Source organism: Aethalodelphis obliquidens, unplaced genomic scaffold (genome assembly GCF_003676395.1).
Source record: "Aethalodelphis obliquidens isolate GAN/ISIS:26980383/991018 unplaced genomic scaffold, ASM367639v1 scaffold1, whole genome shotgun sequence".
Taxonomy (NCBI): Eukaryota; Metazoa; Chordata; class Mammalia; order Artiodactyla; family Delphinidae; genus Aethalodelphis; species Aethalodelphis obliquidens.
This window is the reverse complement of record NW_020837945.1, coordinates 46,221,249-46,238,245: the sequence shown is the minus strand read 5'-3', so window position 1 is coordinate 46,238,245 and position 16,997 is coordinate 46,221,249. Positions and strand designations below refer to the sequence as shown.

The 16,997-nt window shown below is 37.5% G+C and overlaps 1 protein-coding gene across 1 annotated transcript in view; it reads left to right on the top strand.

Moving 5' to 3' along the window:
- The window catches only part of DCBLD2 (discoidin, CUB and LCCL domain containing 2), an 87,556-nt gene that overhangs the window by 55,677 nt on the left and 14,882 nt on the right, over positions 1-16,997 (top strand). The window contains exons 4-9 of the mRNA XM_027103078.1: positions 8,092-8,143; positions 10,413-10,485; positions 10,807-10,940; positions 12,588-12,628; positions 13,512-13,727; positions 14,510-14,634. Coding sequence (XP_026958879.1) covers positions 8,092-8,143; positions 10,413-10,485; positions 10,807-10,940; positions 12,588-12,628; positions 13,512-13,727; positions 14,510-14,634 — 641 coding nt within the window. The remainder of the gene's footprint in view (positions 1-8,091; positions 8,144-10,412; positions 10,486-10,806; positions 10,941-12,587; positions 12,629-13,511; positions 13,728-14,509; positions 14,635-16,997) is intronic.

Sequence of the window (16,997 nt, the reverse complement as noted above, 5' to 3'; positions counted from 1 at the left end):
CATGCTGCCTAATTGGAACTCATAAACACTTGTTTATTCATTGCCTCCTGACAATGTGCTTAGGACTTGGGGACAGCTGAGCCTGACAAATATTCCCATTTGACAGGGTTATTATTGCTATATGCTGGGTTATTTTTAGACTTAACACCGATAGTATAAAAGGTTTTAATTGCTACATTCTTTAACCACATTTTTTTGCAAATATTTTCCATTTCTTCCATCTTCCATCGGATTATATTAACTTGTAAATGAAACATAGGGGCGGAATAGAGAACTCCTTTCTAATAGAGTCCAGATTTCTGTAACTGGTTGTTTTTTTCCTGCATGGGATGTTTTTGGTTTTGAAAATAGAGCATGAATTCCTTAGATTGTTTCCTACCTTAATTGTACAGTAATTTTATAGGATCCTTTCTGTTCTGAGTGCTACACTTAGCTATGTTTCTATTTTTAGTTTTTCTGTTGTGTTCCTAATTTTTGTTGTTGTGTCTGGCAAACGTTTTAAAACTTTTAAACTATTTAGTAAGATTTTATTAATGAAGTCTCAGTTTACATGCGTATTTTTAGATTTGTCCTTATTTATACACAAATGAATATGTATAGTGTTTGTGTGTATACATGCAGAAAAATATCTGTATTTTGATGTCAACTTGTACAACAAAGGTGCTGATGAATAAAATGTTACCAATTTTGCAGAGAAATTTATAAACAAAATTAATTTGTTAAGGTGGTATAACCCAAAGAGGCAATTCACCTTTATGAGATAGAGTTTATTTCAGACTGACAGATAACCTCAAGAGCACCTTAATGATTTTAAGTGTCTTCTATGTGTTTTGGTTTTTTTTTTTTTTTTAGTAAGTTAGCAATTCTTTTAAGGGGCTAGGTATGTGTTTGTGCTATCTTGTGCTATCCGGGGGACAAATTCATTCACGTCTACTCTTACTAAGATATTATTAGTGTCCTCGATACTAGGTTACAAAAGAATTTTAATGTGTCTTACAATCTTTAATATTTTTAATGTCTCTTATATTTTAATATAAGGTGTCTTATGTTATTTCAATATGTCTTATAATGTCTTTAATATGTCTTATATTCATTTTTTAGTGTATAGAAATTTAGGTGTGGAGAGGGTTTGATCTATCCATATGTAGCTTGTAGCCTATTTGACTTATTGCTTAGGCAACTGAGCCATGCCTGCATCATCTGTGAAAAAAAAAAATTGACTGTTTTCATCTGAGAAAATTTTTCCTGAGCTCCTGTTGTGGACTCAGCTTCCATAGATGGCATTGTAATATTTCTAAGAGAAACAAGATTTATTCTCTATTCTCAGTATGTAAAAGGAGATTAGATGTAAAATACCACATAAATTATCTGCCACGTAGTAAATGTTAGTTGATGCTGAATCACGGTAAATTATGTATAATTTAATCACGGTAAATTATGTAAATCACGGTAAATTACATATATAAATTATTATATATGTAAATTTCCCTTCACTGGATTGCACATGGTACAAATCAGTGCCAGGTTCCTATCGTGGAAACAAGGAATTATTCCCAAGGTCACACAATAATATTGACACAAGAATTTAGCAGAAAGATGAGCCTTGTCCCACATCCTCTAGCTCTTGAACAAAGTAGCTATCTGTACACCTACAATGCAAGGTTGCTGACAAAGTGAGAATTGGGAAAGAATGACCTCGGGTCCCTTCAGTTTCTGGGGAATTTGTTATTTAAAAGAATTTCAGAGCAAATAAAGGAGAAGAATTTGTAGTATACATTGTCTTGCTTCGTGTATTTTCTTCTTTCTGGTAAATATAATTACTTAGTTACAGTGCTTTATGCTTCCTTGAGTTAGAATAAATAAAGGCACTCAAGCATCCCTTCCCTCAGAAGTAAATGGCTTCAGCTGGACAAAAATTATACCCTGCAGCTAATATAGTTGGTGATATACTCTCGTAAGTGATGGGTACTGACACTGCTGAGAGTCTTTTCAATTTATTCAAGAGCACAAAACAGAGTATTAATTGGGGGAAAATCTAAATCTCTTTCACAATCCTTTAATCTCAGGAATAGACAGTGCTGTCAATCAAAAATATTTCTAAGTTAGTAGCCAATATGCTGATATTTTTTATTATTTGTGAACTTATAAAATATCATATTTTCATGGTATTACATGTGGGTTAACATTAGGTATCATGTTTTAAAAAATATTTCATGGAATAACTATGAAGTTCCCAAGCCTATGCAGTTACTATATATTAGAAAAAATTTTAATTGTACTTTAAATAAAACCCTGTTTATAGGATATCAATTATGCCTCATAGTAATATTGCTAACTAAGTTAGAGCTGTCTTAGAAAATCTGATGTTGATGTCTTCATTAAGAAAACCCTGAAATCTGTCATTCTGTTGTTGATTATTGGCTCATCTTTGTTTTCGTATTTTTCTTGTGCTCTTCCTCATGGTCACATAATCCTGCCTTCAAAACCCCACGGAGGCCTGCCTCCTCTTTAAAGCCTTCTGAGGTTAAGGAAGGCAGATGTTAGAGCAGCTCTTTTTATCGGGATTATGATCACACTCACTTTGGGTTAGACTCTGCTGCTAAAACTAGTGTAGAATGTGCACTGTAGATGCCACCTCTTCTTTGGGCCGCGCGGGGGAAATGAGGGAATAGAGTGCTGTGAGCTTCAGCAGAATCCCTGAGGGCGTTCTGCGTACTACTACTGCTGCCATTCCCTGCTGTCCAGAGCACCCAAATGAAGTTCACAGTATATTTGGTGTTTCGTGTAGTAATGTATATGTTATAAGTATTCTTTTGTATGTATTAAATATTGGAGTAAAATTACCAAAAAAAAAAATTCCCATCCAGAAGCTCTTAGTTGAGAACTGAGTGAATTAAATACTGCCCTTCACTGTGAGCATATATCACTGATTTTCTAGTATTGTGTGCTAGTATTGTGTTAGAGTGGATCCAGCTTGATAATTGAGCTGACAATGAATACTTTATCAGTACTTATTATTATAATCACTGCCCTAAGCACTTTACGTGGAATGCATACTTTTAATTAGCACAGGTCAGAAGCCTTCAAGTTATGTTTGACTCTGTCTCAAACTTCACATCCATCACCACCTCTCTGAATATATACGTACGTATATCAGAGTTTGACTACATCTCTTGGCCTCCACTGCTACACTAGTTCACGTTACCATCAACTTTTACCTCAATTATGGCAAGAGATTCCTCCCTGACCTTTGTTTCTGCCCTTTCTCCCCTTCAGTCTACTCTCAACCCAGTGATCAGTGTGATCCTATTAAATCGAAGGTCCCATCTCATTCTGCCCAGTGTCCTTACCTCCAAGACACCATTAGGATATGGCTTCTCATGACTTGTTTGGCTTCACCTCTTACTTGTCTTCCCCTTGTTCGCTCTGGCCTCAACAATGCTGGGCACACTTCCTTCTGAGGGCCTTTGTGAGTCCCTTTGACTGTTCTCCGTTATCCACATACCTGATACCTCACTCCCTCACCTGTTTTAGAGTTTTATTCAAATGCTTCCTTCTCAGTAAGGCCTACCCTGACCACTCTACTTAAAATTGCAACCCCTTAACTTTCCCTAACTTCCTTCATTTTTCTTGTGTATTTATTATCGACTAATATACTATATATTTTTCTTATTTACATTGTCTATTTTTTCTTACCCCCACAGGAGGTACACTTCATATATGCAGGGATTTTTGTCTGATTGTTCTTTGCTCCATCTATAGCACCTAGAAGAACACCTAATCATAATACATACTTATTAAAAACTGTTGAATGCATGAACAAATGAATAAATAAACAAACTGCCAATCCTGGCTCTGTCTTTTACTAAGCTTATTTCATCCATCGATGCAAATATGCTGTATATGAAAGGAAATTATTACTACTTCTATGATAGCTTCTTTTTCTTTCTTGTTTTTAAGATTTTAATAATAGTTTTATTGAGATAATTCGCATACCGTACAATTCATCTACTTAAAATATACAGTTCATTGATTTTCAGTATATTTAGGGTTGTGCAGTTATCACCACAGTCAGTTTTAGACCGTTTTCATCACCACAAAAGAAACCCTGTAGTCAGTAATAATCAAGTAATAATCACTACCCATTCGCTAATCTTTAACCCCCTCCAGTCCTAGGTTACCACTAATCTACTTTTATCTCTCTAGATTTGCCTATTCTGGATATTTCATATAAGTGAAATCATGTAATATGTGCTCTTTTGTGACTGGCTTCTTTCACTTAGCATGTTTTCGAAGTTGATCCATGTTGTAGCATGTATGAGCACTTATTTTTTATTGCCAGGTAATATTTCATTTTATGAATATACCACTTCTTTCACATTTTGTTTACCCATTCATCAGTTGATGAACATTTGTGTACATGTGTTGTATGGACACATGTTCTAAATTTTCATGGGTATATACCTGGTAGTGGAATTGCTGGGTCATATGGTACCTCTGTATTTACCCTTTTAAGGCACTGACAGACCATTTTCCAAAGCAGTTGCACCATTTCACAATTCCACTAGCAATATATGAGGGTTCCAGTTTCTCCACATCCTTGCCAACACTTGTTACCTGTTTTTTTGATTCTAGTCATCCTAGTGGGTATAAAGTGGTATCTCACTGTAATTTTTATTATTATTTCCCTGATACTTAATCATGTTGAGTATCTTTTCATGTGCTTATTAGTCAGTTGTATATCTTCATTGGAGAACTGTCTATTCAGATCCTTTGCTCCTTTTAAAATTGGGTTAGGGACTTCCCCGGCAGTGGTTAAGACTCCGAGCTCCCAATGCAGGGGGCCTGGGTTCGATCCCTGGTCAGGGACTAGATCCCACATGCCACAACTAAAGATTTGGCACAGCCAAATAAATAAATAAATATTTTTTAAAAAATTGGGTTATTTGTCTTTTTAATGTCTAGTTGTAATAATTCCTTACGTATTCTGAATACTAGATCCTTATCAGATATATGTTTTGCAAATATTTTCTGTCATTCTTTGGCTTATCTTTCTTGTTCATGATAGCATTCTTTGAAGCACAGCAATTTCACACTTTGATGAAATCAGTTTATGTGTTTTTATGTATTTGCTTATGCTTTTGGTGTCATATCTAAGAAACTGTTGCTTAATCCAGAGTCAAGATTTATACCTATATTTTCTTCTAAGTGTTTTATAGTTTTAGCTCTTGAATTTAGATCCACCTTGGGTTAACTTTTGTTTGTTTGTTTATTTTTTTGTTTCTTTGCTTTTTTTTTTTTGCGGTACGCGGGCCTCTCACTGTTGTGGCCTCTCCCGTTGCGGAGCACAGGCTCCGGACGCGCAGGCTCAGCGGCCATGGCTCACGGGCCCAGCCGCTCCGCAGCATGTGGGATCTTCCCAGACCGGGGCACGAACCCGTGTCCCCTGCATCGGCAGGCGGACTCTCAACTGCTGCGCCACCAGGGAAGCCCTGAGTTAACCTTTATATATGATCTGAGGTAGGGGTTCGGTTTCTTCCTTTTGCATGTGGATATCCAGTTGTCCCAGCATCATTTGTTAAAAAGACTATTTTTACCCCCATTAAATTGTCTTGGCACCCTTGTTGAAATCAATGACTGTAAATTTGAGGATTTATTTCTGGACTCTGAGTTCTATTCCATTCATTATGATAACTTATACATTGCTGTGAGAAGTTTGAGTCAGATGGTTCCCTTTGAGTTGCATTCATGTTGCCTAGGCTGTGTTCTTGTTAACTGGGCGCCTTATAGTAATAGTGATTTTCTGGAAGGCTGTTTACTTGGGAGAAGCTTTCTAGAAAGGCACGTTTTAAAGTTTCTCAATTCCCTGCTTAATTGATGTTTTCTTTGCCTTCATGGAGTTGTAAAGGTCAAAATCTCTAATCGTGACTTTCTTTTTCTTTTGTCTTCTTGGCTGTCCTTATAGCTTTCCATTTGGAATTCATATTTTCCTCTTAGGGAGCTGTTTTGAGCCCCCATGGAATTTGAGAGCAAGGTCAAGTGAGTTGCATACATTTGTGCAAAATCTGGAGTTTCAGCACTGCATGGGCTTTATTATAATAAAGCCCTCTTCTAATCAAGTATATCCATAGTTGACTAGGAGATTCTGGCATGTAGCCTGAAGGTAATAGGGCCAGCTGGCAGTCTTCTTATGGCTTGAATGCCATATTGGACCACACAGGTACCTTTTCATCCCAGGCTATTAATCTTAGAAGTTCAGTTTCTAATCTTAGAAGTTGGAAACTCTTTTGGTGGAACAGGAAAGTGGAAAATCAGTTCTTTATTGATGCTGTGTAAAGATTGCCAGGAATATCTATAGAATATACAGGTAATTCAGTTTGTCTGCTTTTCCTAGTCAGTTAACCGGGTGATAGTGAACCTCTATCCAGGCATGTATCCTCTTAAACTCCTAAAATACAGATTTAACTTAATCATCATTCCAGTACCTGTACTATGTAGATATTCATCCATGTAATCTCTCTCAAAATACCACTTTCCTATTAGTTTAACAGTTATTATGCTCTAGTTCTTTCAAGACACATACCAGTTGGATAATAAACACATAATTTTTCTTCAGAATTGTAAAATAGAATAATCAATTATTCTGTGCTTGCCATTGATTTAACAAATATTTGTACACCTTCAGTGTGCTGGGAAGAATGCGAGGTGTTATCTCTGTCAGTGTATTGGGAACCCTCGGCACAGTGTTTGGCTAGCATTTATAGGTGAAATCACTCACCTTTGTGATTGGCTTAGGACCTTCTTCCAGGTTTTCCCCCTACAGGTTAGTCCATGATTGGACTTAGCCAAACATGCTAACAATCAGAAGCTTTTATTCATCCATTTATTCAATAAATGTTGATAGAAAGCCTCCTGTTATGCCATATGCTGTGATTGCTGCTGGCGATACAGAGGTGAAGACTGACAGCCTCAGTCACTACGCATGGGCTAGGCATCATAAAATGATGTTGCTTATCAACACTAAAATGATTGCAACAAATCACTCTTATGTGACACATGGTACTATGAGAACATCTAATAGTCATCCATTCGTTAAACCAAAAATCCCTAAGTGCCTACTGTGTGCTAGCACAGTTTGACTTGCGAAGATCAGGAACAGCTTCTGAGGGGATGCGACAGTTAAGCTGAGATCTAGAGAGGAGTGAGCCAGGTGAAGGGATAGTGGAAGCGCCTTCCTGGCCGAGAGCACAGAGGAAGAGGAAGAAAGCTAGTATGAAAAGAGGCCAAGACGGGCAAAACCAGACTGAGGTCGGACCTTGGGGGCTGTGTTGAAGACTTTGCCCTTTGTCCTAAGAGCAGAAGGAAACCACTGAAATGTTTGAACTAGAAGCCACCTTTTTACACAAGCCTGTGACCTAGGTCTTAATTAGACAAGGTTAGCTCTTACACAGATTTGATTTTGAGATAGGAAATGTTAAAACTTTAAAGTTCTGTCTTATGCAGAGTGTGCTTTAGAATTACCTGGAGGACTTGTTAAAATAGCTTTCTGGGCCCCACTGCCAAGAGATGCTGTAGGTCTAGATGGTGTTCAAACTTTTGAATTTCTAGTAACTTCCCAGAAGATACTGCCGCTGCTGGTCCTACTCCTGGACCAGATTTTGAGTTGCAGTTAGTTAGAGCCACAGAATTAACTCACCTTTCATTTGTTATTGTTTCCCTCACGGGTAACCAGCAAAGGATCATTTTTAGTCATATAGTAACAAGAAATATTTGCTTCAGAAGCTATCAATATATTTTATAGAAGCTACTTCAGGGCTATAAATTATACTTATCTGTGTGCCGTCCATGTGTGTGATACGTGATTCTATGAGGCGATGTGGTGTATTCAATATTGGGCAGACATAGCCCCAGAAGTCCAGATACTTAAAGAAATTGTGATTGCCAAAACCTTATAAAAAGTTAAAGTACTATCTTGATAGCTGTTAAGATTTTGAAATTTAGAACAATATGATATGGGTTTGGAAACAGTTGGTGTTTTAGCAAGAATAAACCTATTATTATTGAATCCGTTTTTGTTTTTTTTTTTCCTAGATCTAATTACTTGTTTAGACACTGCATCCAGTTTTTTGGAACCTGAGTTCAGGTATGACCATATTTGTGACTTTTTTTTCTTAAATGTTACTCTTCATCTACTTCATCCTCATCTTATGTACTTAAGATTAATGTACATGGTGTGACTCATAATCATTGTTCTGAGACATCAGTAAACCAGAGCTTATGTAAAACCACTGAGTTGCCATGTTTAAATTTTGCCTTAACTTTTAGCATTTGAATCTTCTCCACAATGGAAGTATAATTTGGATATACTTTAAAAGTAGGATTAGTCACTCTTCAAATCTGGCAAAACTCCTAATAAAGGTAGAAGATCCATTTATCTTTGCTCAAAAAGAAGTAACAGGAGGGTTTAGGCTGTTAGAGAATTCCTCACTGTTCTTACCCAGGTGGCATTTTTATTAATACTACCATTTCCCTGCTTTACACCCTTGTCTCTTGCTTGGACTAGGATTCACTTGTAATTGGTTTCCCTTTTCTAACCTTTGCTGGCTTTTTTCTGCCATTCACATTCTGCCAAGTTATTTTCTAAAATCTGTATTCGATCACTCCCCTGCTTTGAAATCTTCAGGAGCTACTTATTATGACAAAATGCCATCCCTATTCATTAGCCTGGTTTTCAGGGTCCTTCACAAGTAGTCTTTGGGCCATTTTTCTAGTCTCACGTTAACGTACTCATGTTGAAACATCCCTGGATTATTTATACTGCTCTGAGCTCTCAGAACTTTTGTCTGGAATCACTTTATTCTTCTCTGTTTAGCAAATTCATTCTCATCTTTGAAGACCCATCTCACTCACCTCCCCCAACTTGCTACTGCTCCCCAAAGAACCTTCATTTTGTCTTCAGGAATGGTTCTCTCTCTGTGGGCTGGTGGGGCTCTTCAGCCCTCGTCGGGGGTTGTGGCCAGCAGAGGTAACCCTGGCATCGGTGTATGTCACACGGCCCTGCCAGAGGATCAGCTGTCTTGGACCCTCCACTCTCCAGCTCCGTCATCACCACCCACATGCAAGCTGCCGTCCTTTCTCGCCTGGACTGCCTAACAGTGTCTTATCCTCCACTCATGGCCCTTACAGTCTCTTTTCTTTCCAGGAGCCAGAATAACTTTTTAAAAAAAAATAAAAATCAGATGATATGTATAGACCATCAAAATCCTTTGTTGACGTCCTCTTTTTACTTAGAAATATACTCCAAGACTCCTCACCACAGCCCCCCTGGCTTCTGCATGATCTGATCCCTGTCCCCCCTTCCAAGCTTCTCTCAGACTAACCTTACCTTTCTCACTGCACTCTACCTGTACTGGTTGTCCTCGGTTCCAGACACACACAGGCCATCCTGCCTCAGGGACACGCTTTTCCTTCTGGTTGCGGTGCACATCCCTGCACTGTTCCAGTGACAGCCGGTGGTTCTCTGCTGAGGCTTCCCTTCGTCAGAGCCCCGTCCACTGACCGAGGCAGTGCAGAGCCCTGCATATGAACACAAACTCTGGAGCCCGTCTACCACGACACAACTGCGTGACCTGGGCACACAGCTCATCAGTTTCCTCATCTGTAAAATGAGGATAATAATAATACCTACCATGTAGGGTTCTTATGTGGATGACTTGAAGTGTACTTAGAATGTTGCCTGGGACATAGTAAGTTTGCTGAATGTATTACTTCTATTGTTAGATTCCTCCCGGTTATTTCATAGAGTGCCTTTTCTTTATAGCATAATCATAATCTAAATTTAATTATAATCTAATTAATCTAAAGTATCCATTTAATGTATTCTCCCACCACGGGAATGTAAACCCAGTGAGGCTGGTACCATATCTGCTTGGTTGACCCGGTACCTAGCACAGCCCAGCACTTAACAGACAATGTAATAGACATTCATGTAAATGTGTTAAGTGGGTAGGTGGATGGGTGAGTGAGTAAATAAATGAATGCCAAACATTTTTTTTAAATCGACTTAAATTTGATCAGTAGAGAGCTGGTGAAATAAATTGAGCCTCATCCACAAAGTCCAATGTAGCTATTAAATATATGAATAGCTCTTACAGTAGAAATATGTCCGCCATTCATTATGAAGCAAAATAAAGCAGTATGTAGAATATGGAATAATTTTTGTATATATGTCTGTGAAGACGTGTAAATGGTTGGAAGAAAATCTTAAGGGCTTTTTAGAAGTGGTGGTTCTCTCAGAGTGGTGAGATTATGGTATTTACATTGAACTGAAAACTGGGTAAGTGACATTTTTTGGTCTTTTTCCCCAGAAAGTAACAGCACTATATACCCTTTAACTTGTTTTTATTTCACAGCAAATACTGCCCCGCTGGTTGTCTGCTTCCTTTTGCTGAGATATCTGGAACAATCCCTCATGGATATAGAGATGTAAGCTGGATATAGACTTATGTTAAAGTGATGATAAAACTTCATTTTTTTAAACTCCTTCATAGATAGATGTGTAATCTATTGTGTATCTTTATCTTGATTTTTATTTTCTAGGAATTACTTCTTTTTAGTAATATGTAACATTTTGTTGTTTTTCTTCTGCTAAAAACCTGTTCTGTGTTGTATTATCAATAATCTATCCCATGTTTATTAAGAAAACTGCCCAGATCAATTAATTTCTAGAGGAAGAAGTATAAGTGTCTTGTTTATGAATTATCAAAAGAAAATTTAAAACTAATCTTTTATCTTTCCTCCCTGAAGTCCTCACCATTGTGCATGGCTGGTGTGCATGCAGGCGTAGTGTCAAACATTTTGGGTGGCCGGATTAGTGTCGTAATTAGTAAAGGCATCCCGTACTATGAAAGTTCTTTGGCTAACAACGTAACGTCTGTGGTGTAAGTATATATGCTGTTTATAATAAGCGTGTTGCACGGGGTGGGATAGGGATGAGTTAGACCTGAGCAGTATCATTGTTGATGGTGTTCATGAAATAACCTTTGTGTGATAAGGACAGACGTTGATGGTGTTCATGAAATAACCTTTGTGTGCTCGATATCTGAGTGTATTGACGAGCGCAGGCAAGGTCTTGCTATCTTGGCTTGTTCTCTGTTGGTAGTCATTTGGAAGAGTGATTTGTTTCTTCTTTTCTAAGTGTTGAAAGAGCCCAGAGTGAGTCTAGAAGTATATTGCCAAATCCTTACTTCGTTTTAAAGATCAGAAGGCATAACTAACTACTCTGTTCCTTATAGCCTGTGTGGCCCATGATGGATTAGGATAATTGAAACGCTTTGAATATAAATCAAATTTTGGCATAAATCAGAGATAGTATTATGAATCCCTCTCATCCCAAGAGAATATTTTAAGAATGTATTTTCATGGTATTTATGATCTACTGTATTACAAAACATAGACTAGGCATCAAAAGCAGGAGAAATTGAAACATTGAATAGAACCATAGTATGAGTGATCTATTTGTAAATCTTGCATCTTAGACATGCTCGGTCCTGCAGACAATAAGCGGAATTGAAGCCAGCTTCTCTTCAGGTCCTAGGCCAGTTTCATTCAGAAGGCCAAGAGTGTGATCCATACTCAAGACAGTATAAAGCAGGAGGCAGCAAACTTTTTCTGTAGAGAGCCAGCTAACAAATATTTCAGACTTTATGGGCCACATGTCTGTCACTCATTCTTTTTTGTTTTATTTACAACTTTTTAACTATGTAGAAACTGTTCTAAGCTTTCTGGCCATACAAAACAGGCCATGCATGGGCTGTCATTTCCTCATCCCTGCTCTAGAGTCAGCTACCTTTCCTTCCTCTGGTTTCTTCTGGATGATTTTATGCAGATTGTTTCATTCCTTTCCACTGTTACACCTTTAGAAAGAATTTTTTTCATGTGTTCTCTCTTTCATATTTAAAAAAACAGACAGGTTGCATCCATTTGTGATGGTTTGAGCGTTGTGCTAAAGGCAGGAGCATACACTGATGATTTTGATGATTTTATCCCTCCAAGTTCCTTAGGGCCTTTTGACCTGCCATATGGTGAACTAATAACTAACAATCCCACCCCTCCACTCTCCCTAGGCACCTATTCTGCCGGTTACTTTGAAATTCAAATGCAGTGCTACGTTGTAACACTGAAACTTTTTCTTAGATACATTGATTTCCTGTAACAAATGCAGTCTCTCTTAGTAGTAGCCAGCTTTTCTTCTGTTTGCCCCAGGAAGCTTGAGCCTCTTTCTATGAGAATTACACTTTTCATTATATATTCCCAAAAAGCAATTGCCACAGAAACACTTTAGGAATCAATTTATTTCATGAAAAAGAAATAAAATAAGTACATATTGAAGGTTGCATGGATGCACTTGCATAATCATATATGAAACTAGGCACTAGATACTTGTAGAGAAAATTGATTATGCTGTCTAATAGATAGCCATAGATGGTGCTTAGTGAAATAAAAACAAAAGAAAGCTTTGCTAAGACAAATATGAGGAAGTCATGTGGTTATATGAGTGTCACCAAAAAAGTCTTTCTCTCTTTCAGGGGACACTTATCTACAAGTCTTTTTACATTTAAGACAAGTGGTAAGCCTCTCATGGACTTTATAACTTATCATAATTTGTATAATAGCTAGTATTTTTTGAACACTGTACATCAGGCACTTTGCCAATTGCTAGGTTGGGTTTTGGGTTTTGGGGTTTTTTTGCACTTTCTCATTCAGTTATCACGAATAACTCTATGAGGTAAAAGACGTGCTTAATAATTTAATGAATGGAATAAACTGGAGGTTTTATATTAATAGGGAAACGATCATGTAAGCATGGAAGTTACCTTAGAAAAAGGGAATTTTGAATATGTCTGAAGTAATTAACTCAATCAACAGAAAATATTGAGTGCCTTTTTTCATTTGTCAGGCACTGTTCTGGTGCTAGTGAAACAAAAGTGAGCAGAATAAACAAAATTGTGCTTTCCTGGAGCTTACATTCTGGAAGTGAGAGATTGACAATAAACAGCGGATAAGTAAATGAATGTTTATAACGTCCTGTTTACAATATTATAAAAGATGTAGAAAATAAGGCAAGGAAAGACGACAGGCAGTTCAGAAGGGACAGGTTCGAAGTTTAATGTTGGTTGGGGCAGGCCTCATGGAGAATGTGACATCTGAGCAAACACCTGGAGGAGGTAAGGGAGCGAGTTGCCCTCTGGGGAGAGTATCCCAGGGAGAGGGTAATGTGTTGCCATTCAGCTAGTGATTACTGCTGTGAATAAATATGTCTGTACGTTCTCTGATGAGACACGAAGACATAGACCCAAGAAACATTTGCATACTTTTGAAACCCTCTAGTACAGTATATTGTCAGCATAGTGTATGTTAATTAAAGGAACAATTAGAGTTTCCAATGAGCAAGTGTTTAGAGATTTTTGAGTTTATATCTGGAAACCAAATTACTTTCTTCTTTGTTTCAGGTTGTTATGGAACACTGGGCATGGAATCTGGCGTGATCGCCGATGCTCAAATAACGGCATCATCTGTGCTGGAGTGGACGGACCACACAGGGCAAGAGAACAGCTGGAAACCCGAAAAGGCCAGGCTGAAAAAACCTGGACCTCCTTGGGCCGCTTTTGCCACTGATGAATATCAGTGGTTGCAAATAGATCTGAATAAGGAAAAGAAGATCACAGGTTAAGAGACACAATTTTCTAGATGATTTATAATACTAATTTCATTTGGAAACCTGGTGACATCTAAGAATTTCATAGAAAATTAGGTCACTGCAAATTTAATTATATGGTTTTAAGTTTAGTGTACTGGTGTTAATATTGACCGAAGTTGGTTTTATAAAGCATGGCAAAGGAGAGGAGTTGGTATTTGATTCTTACTAGCATTTCTTTTCATTGTAAAGAGATTCTTTGAAGGTCGTGTTTCAGTAAAGGGATCTTGTGACATCTGAAATAACCATCTCCTATAGTCATTAAGAGAAATTTGTGTTCAAGGAGTCCATTTTAAGTGTTACAAATAATATTCCACATGTGCCAAGTATAAATTTAATTATTTAGAGCAACTTAACAAATGGTCAGAATAATTGGTTAGGATTGGTTTAGATAATTTTGTTAGATTTATTTTGCTCTGGTTCTAAAAATAACACCAGTAATCTTCTTTAATCTATTCATTCCCAGGAAGTCATTCTTTCTCAGTAGGTGAACTATATTTTGCAGTGTCGTGAACACAAGCTGCTAAAATACAATAGTCCTTTCCTTACGTGTGCCTGTCATTCTTCTTGTCTCTACAAGGGAGCAAAGCCGAGGATTTAGTTACCATTAGGATGAAAACGTGCACTTAGATATGGTAATGTGCCAGAGACAAAAATGTTTCAACAGTACATTTTAGGTGTTAATGCTTCAATGATGAACAAACTTCAAAGATCAGACCGTGAGCACTAACAAAAGGACCTCTCCATTCCCAGGCATTGTAACCACCGGCTCCACCATGGTGGAGCACAATTACTATGTGTCAGCCTACAGAATTCTGTACAGTGATGATGGGCAGAGATGGACTGTGTACAGAGAGCCTGGTGTGGAGCAGGATAAGGTAAAATGATTACCAGAGTATTTTTAAAGAACATTAAAAAGGGGGATGGGGGGTAGGTGGCCTTTGCCAAAAGCCACAGAAGCTCTTCCTGTGTGATATAAAAATTAAATATCATTTGGTCTTACTCTGCCCTCTTCTGGTTATTTTAGGTAGTGTTAGTTATTGGCCTTACCCTTCTACCTGTGGTTAGGAAATTCTCAGTGCTTCTAGGTCCCTTTTGATGATTGTAAGGGTAAGTACTTGCCTGATTTTTTTTTTTTCAGTACAGTTTAATTCACTTCTTTAAATAATTCATTAAGAAATAATAAAAAGGAACTTTAATTTTTTGTCCTTAAAAAGATTTTCTTATCAATCCACAGAATGATGTAGAGCCTAACTTGTTCCTAGATTTCTACTGTAGGCCAGCGGGGGTGGGGACAAAAGAGCTAAAGGTAGAAGGGCATTAAATTGTAGGATATTATAGAAAGGTCATGTCAAGATCACCTCACCAACTTTTGTCGTAGAAAACAACTTTTTTTCCACCTGAAGAATTTCCTTAACTTCTCTGGTAATAATGAACTGTTGTTCTAGTTAGCAAAAAATGACAATGCTTAGGGGTAGAGAGCAAGTAGGTAGAGGTGGCTATCAACTAGAGGTTTGTTACTTTCACCTGGGCTCCTGGACACTGATCCACCCACCACAAGGGGTCTCTGTCCCCAAGGAAGGTGGATGCCTCTCATCTAGAACTGAAATTATGAGCACATTTTTTTCAATGAAACCTCCCTGTGAGTTTTGTTTCAATTTTATGATACTATCAGTTCTCTATCATATACATGATATGCTAATATATTTTCACTTGCCACTTTTCTCATCTCTCTGTTCAAAAAACTCCAGGGATTCCCTTTAATCTTTCATATGGATCTAAACTCTTCAGCTGTTACTCAAGGCCTTCTTTCCTCTCTTCTGCTTGATATCACATGAACTTCAATCTTTGGTGAGCCTCCACCCCTTGAAGCAGATAAAAATATTGTCTCTGAATCTAACTTACTTCTGCCTAATGCCCCCAAACTTACTTTTTACTATTAGCACATACATATTTATTTGTACAATAATATTTGTTATACTTGTAGAATATAGTTAATTTTTTGAAATTATAAGTATTATCCATGCTTATATTATTAAAACATCTAACAACACTGAATTATATTTCTGAAAAACTTTTTTTGGCTTCCTTTTTGAAAGATAATTTCACTGGGTGTAGAATACTAGGTTGACAGTTTTTTCTTTCAATACTTTAAATATGCTGGTCCATTGCTTTCTAGTCTGCATTGTTTTCAGCAAGAATTTATTTTAAGCAATTTTTTTTTTTTTTTTTTTTGCGATATGAGGGCCTCTCACTGTTGTGGCCTCTCGCATTGCAGAGCACAGGCTCTGGACGCACAGGCTCAGTGGCCATGGCTCACGGGCCCAGCCGCTCCACGGCATGTGGGATCTTCCCGGACCAGGGCACGAACCTGTGTCCCCTGCATCGGCAGGCGGACTCTCAACCACTGCGCCACCAGGGAAGCCCTATTTTAAGCAATTTGATTATGATGTACCTTTGTGTAGTTGTCTTCATGTTTCTTCTGCTTGGATTTCTTTGAGCGTCTTGGATCTGTGGGTTATAATTTCTATCAGATTTGGAAAATTATAGGCCCTTTTTTCTTGAATATGTTGCCTCCTCAGTTCTAACTACGTGAAGATTATGAATCTTGAAGATGTATCAGTTCACTGATGCTCTGTTTATTTTTTTCAAGTCTTTTTCTTTCCATGTTCCAGTTTGGAAAATTTGTATTGTTTTATCTTTAAGTTCATTAATCTATTCCTCTTCAGTGTCTGATCTGCTATTAATCCTATCTGGTGTATTTTATCTCCAACATTGTATTTTTCACTTCTAGATATTTAGTTTTTGGCTTTTAAAATTTCTTCCATGTCTCTCCTTAACATGCTCATCCTTTTCTTTACGTCTAAAACATACGGAGTATATAATAACCCTTTTAATGCCCTTGTCTACTAATACTATATACTAACGTGTCATATCTGGACCTTTATATATTGTTAGATATTATGGGTCCTATTTTACATGCCTGGTAATTTTTGATTGGTTACCAGACATTGTGAACTTCATATTGCTTGGTGTTCGATTTCTTTTTTTTATTATTACTCCTTTAAATATTTTTGAGCTTTATTCTGGGATGCAGTTAGGTTCCTTGGAAATCATGTGATCTTTTCAAAGCTTACATTTTAGGTTTGTTAGGCAGCACCTGAGCAGTTTTAGTTCTAATTTTTCCCCACTACTGAGACAATACTGTTCTAAGAACTCAATCCAATGTCCCATGTATATG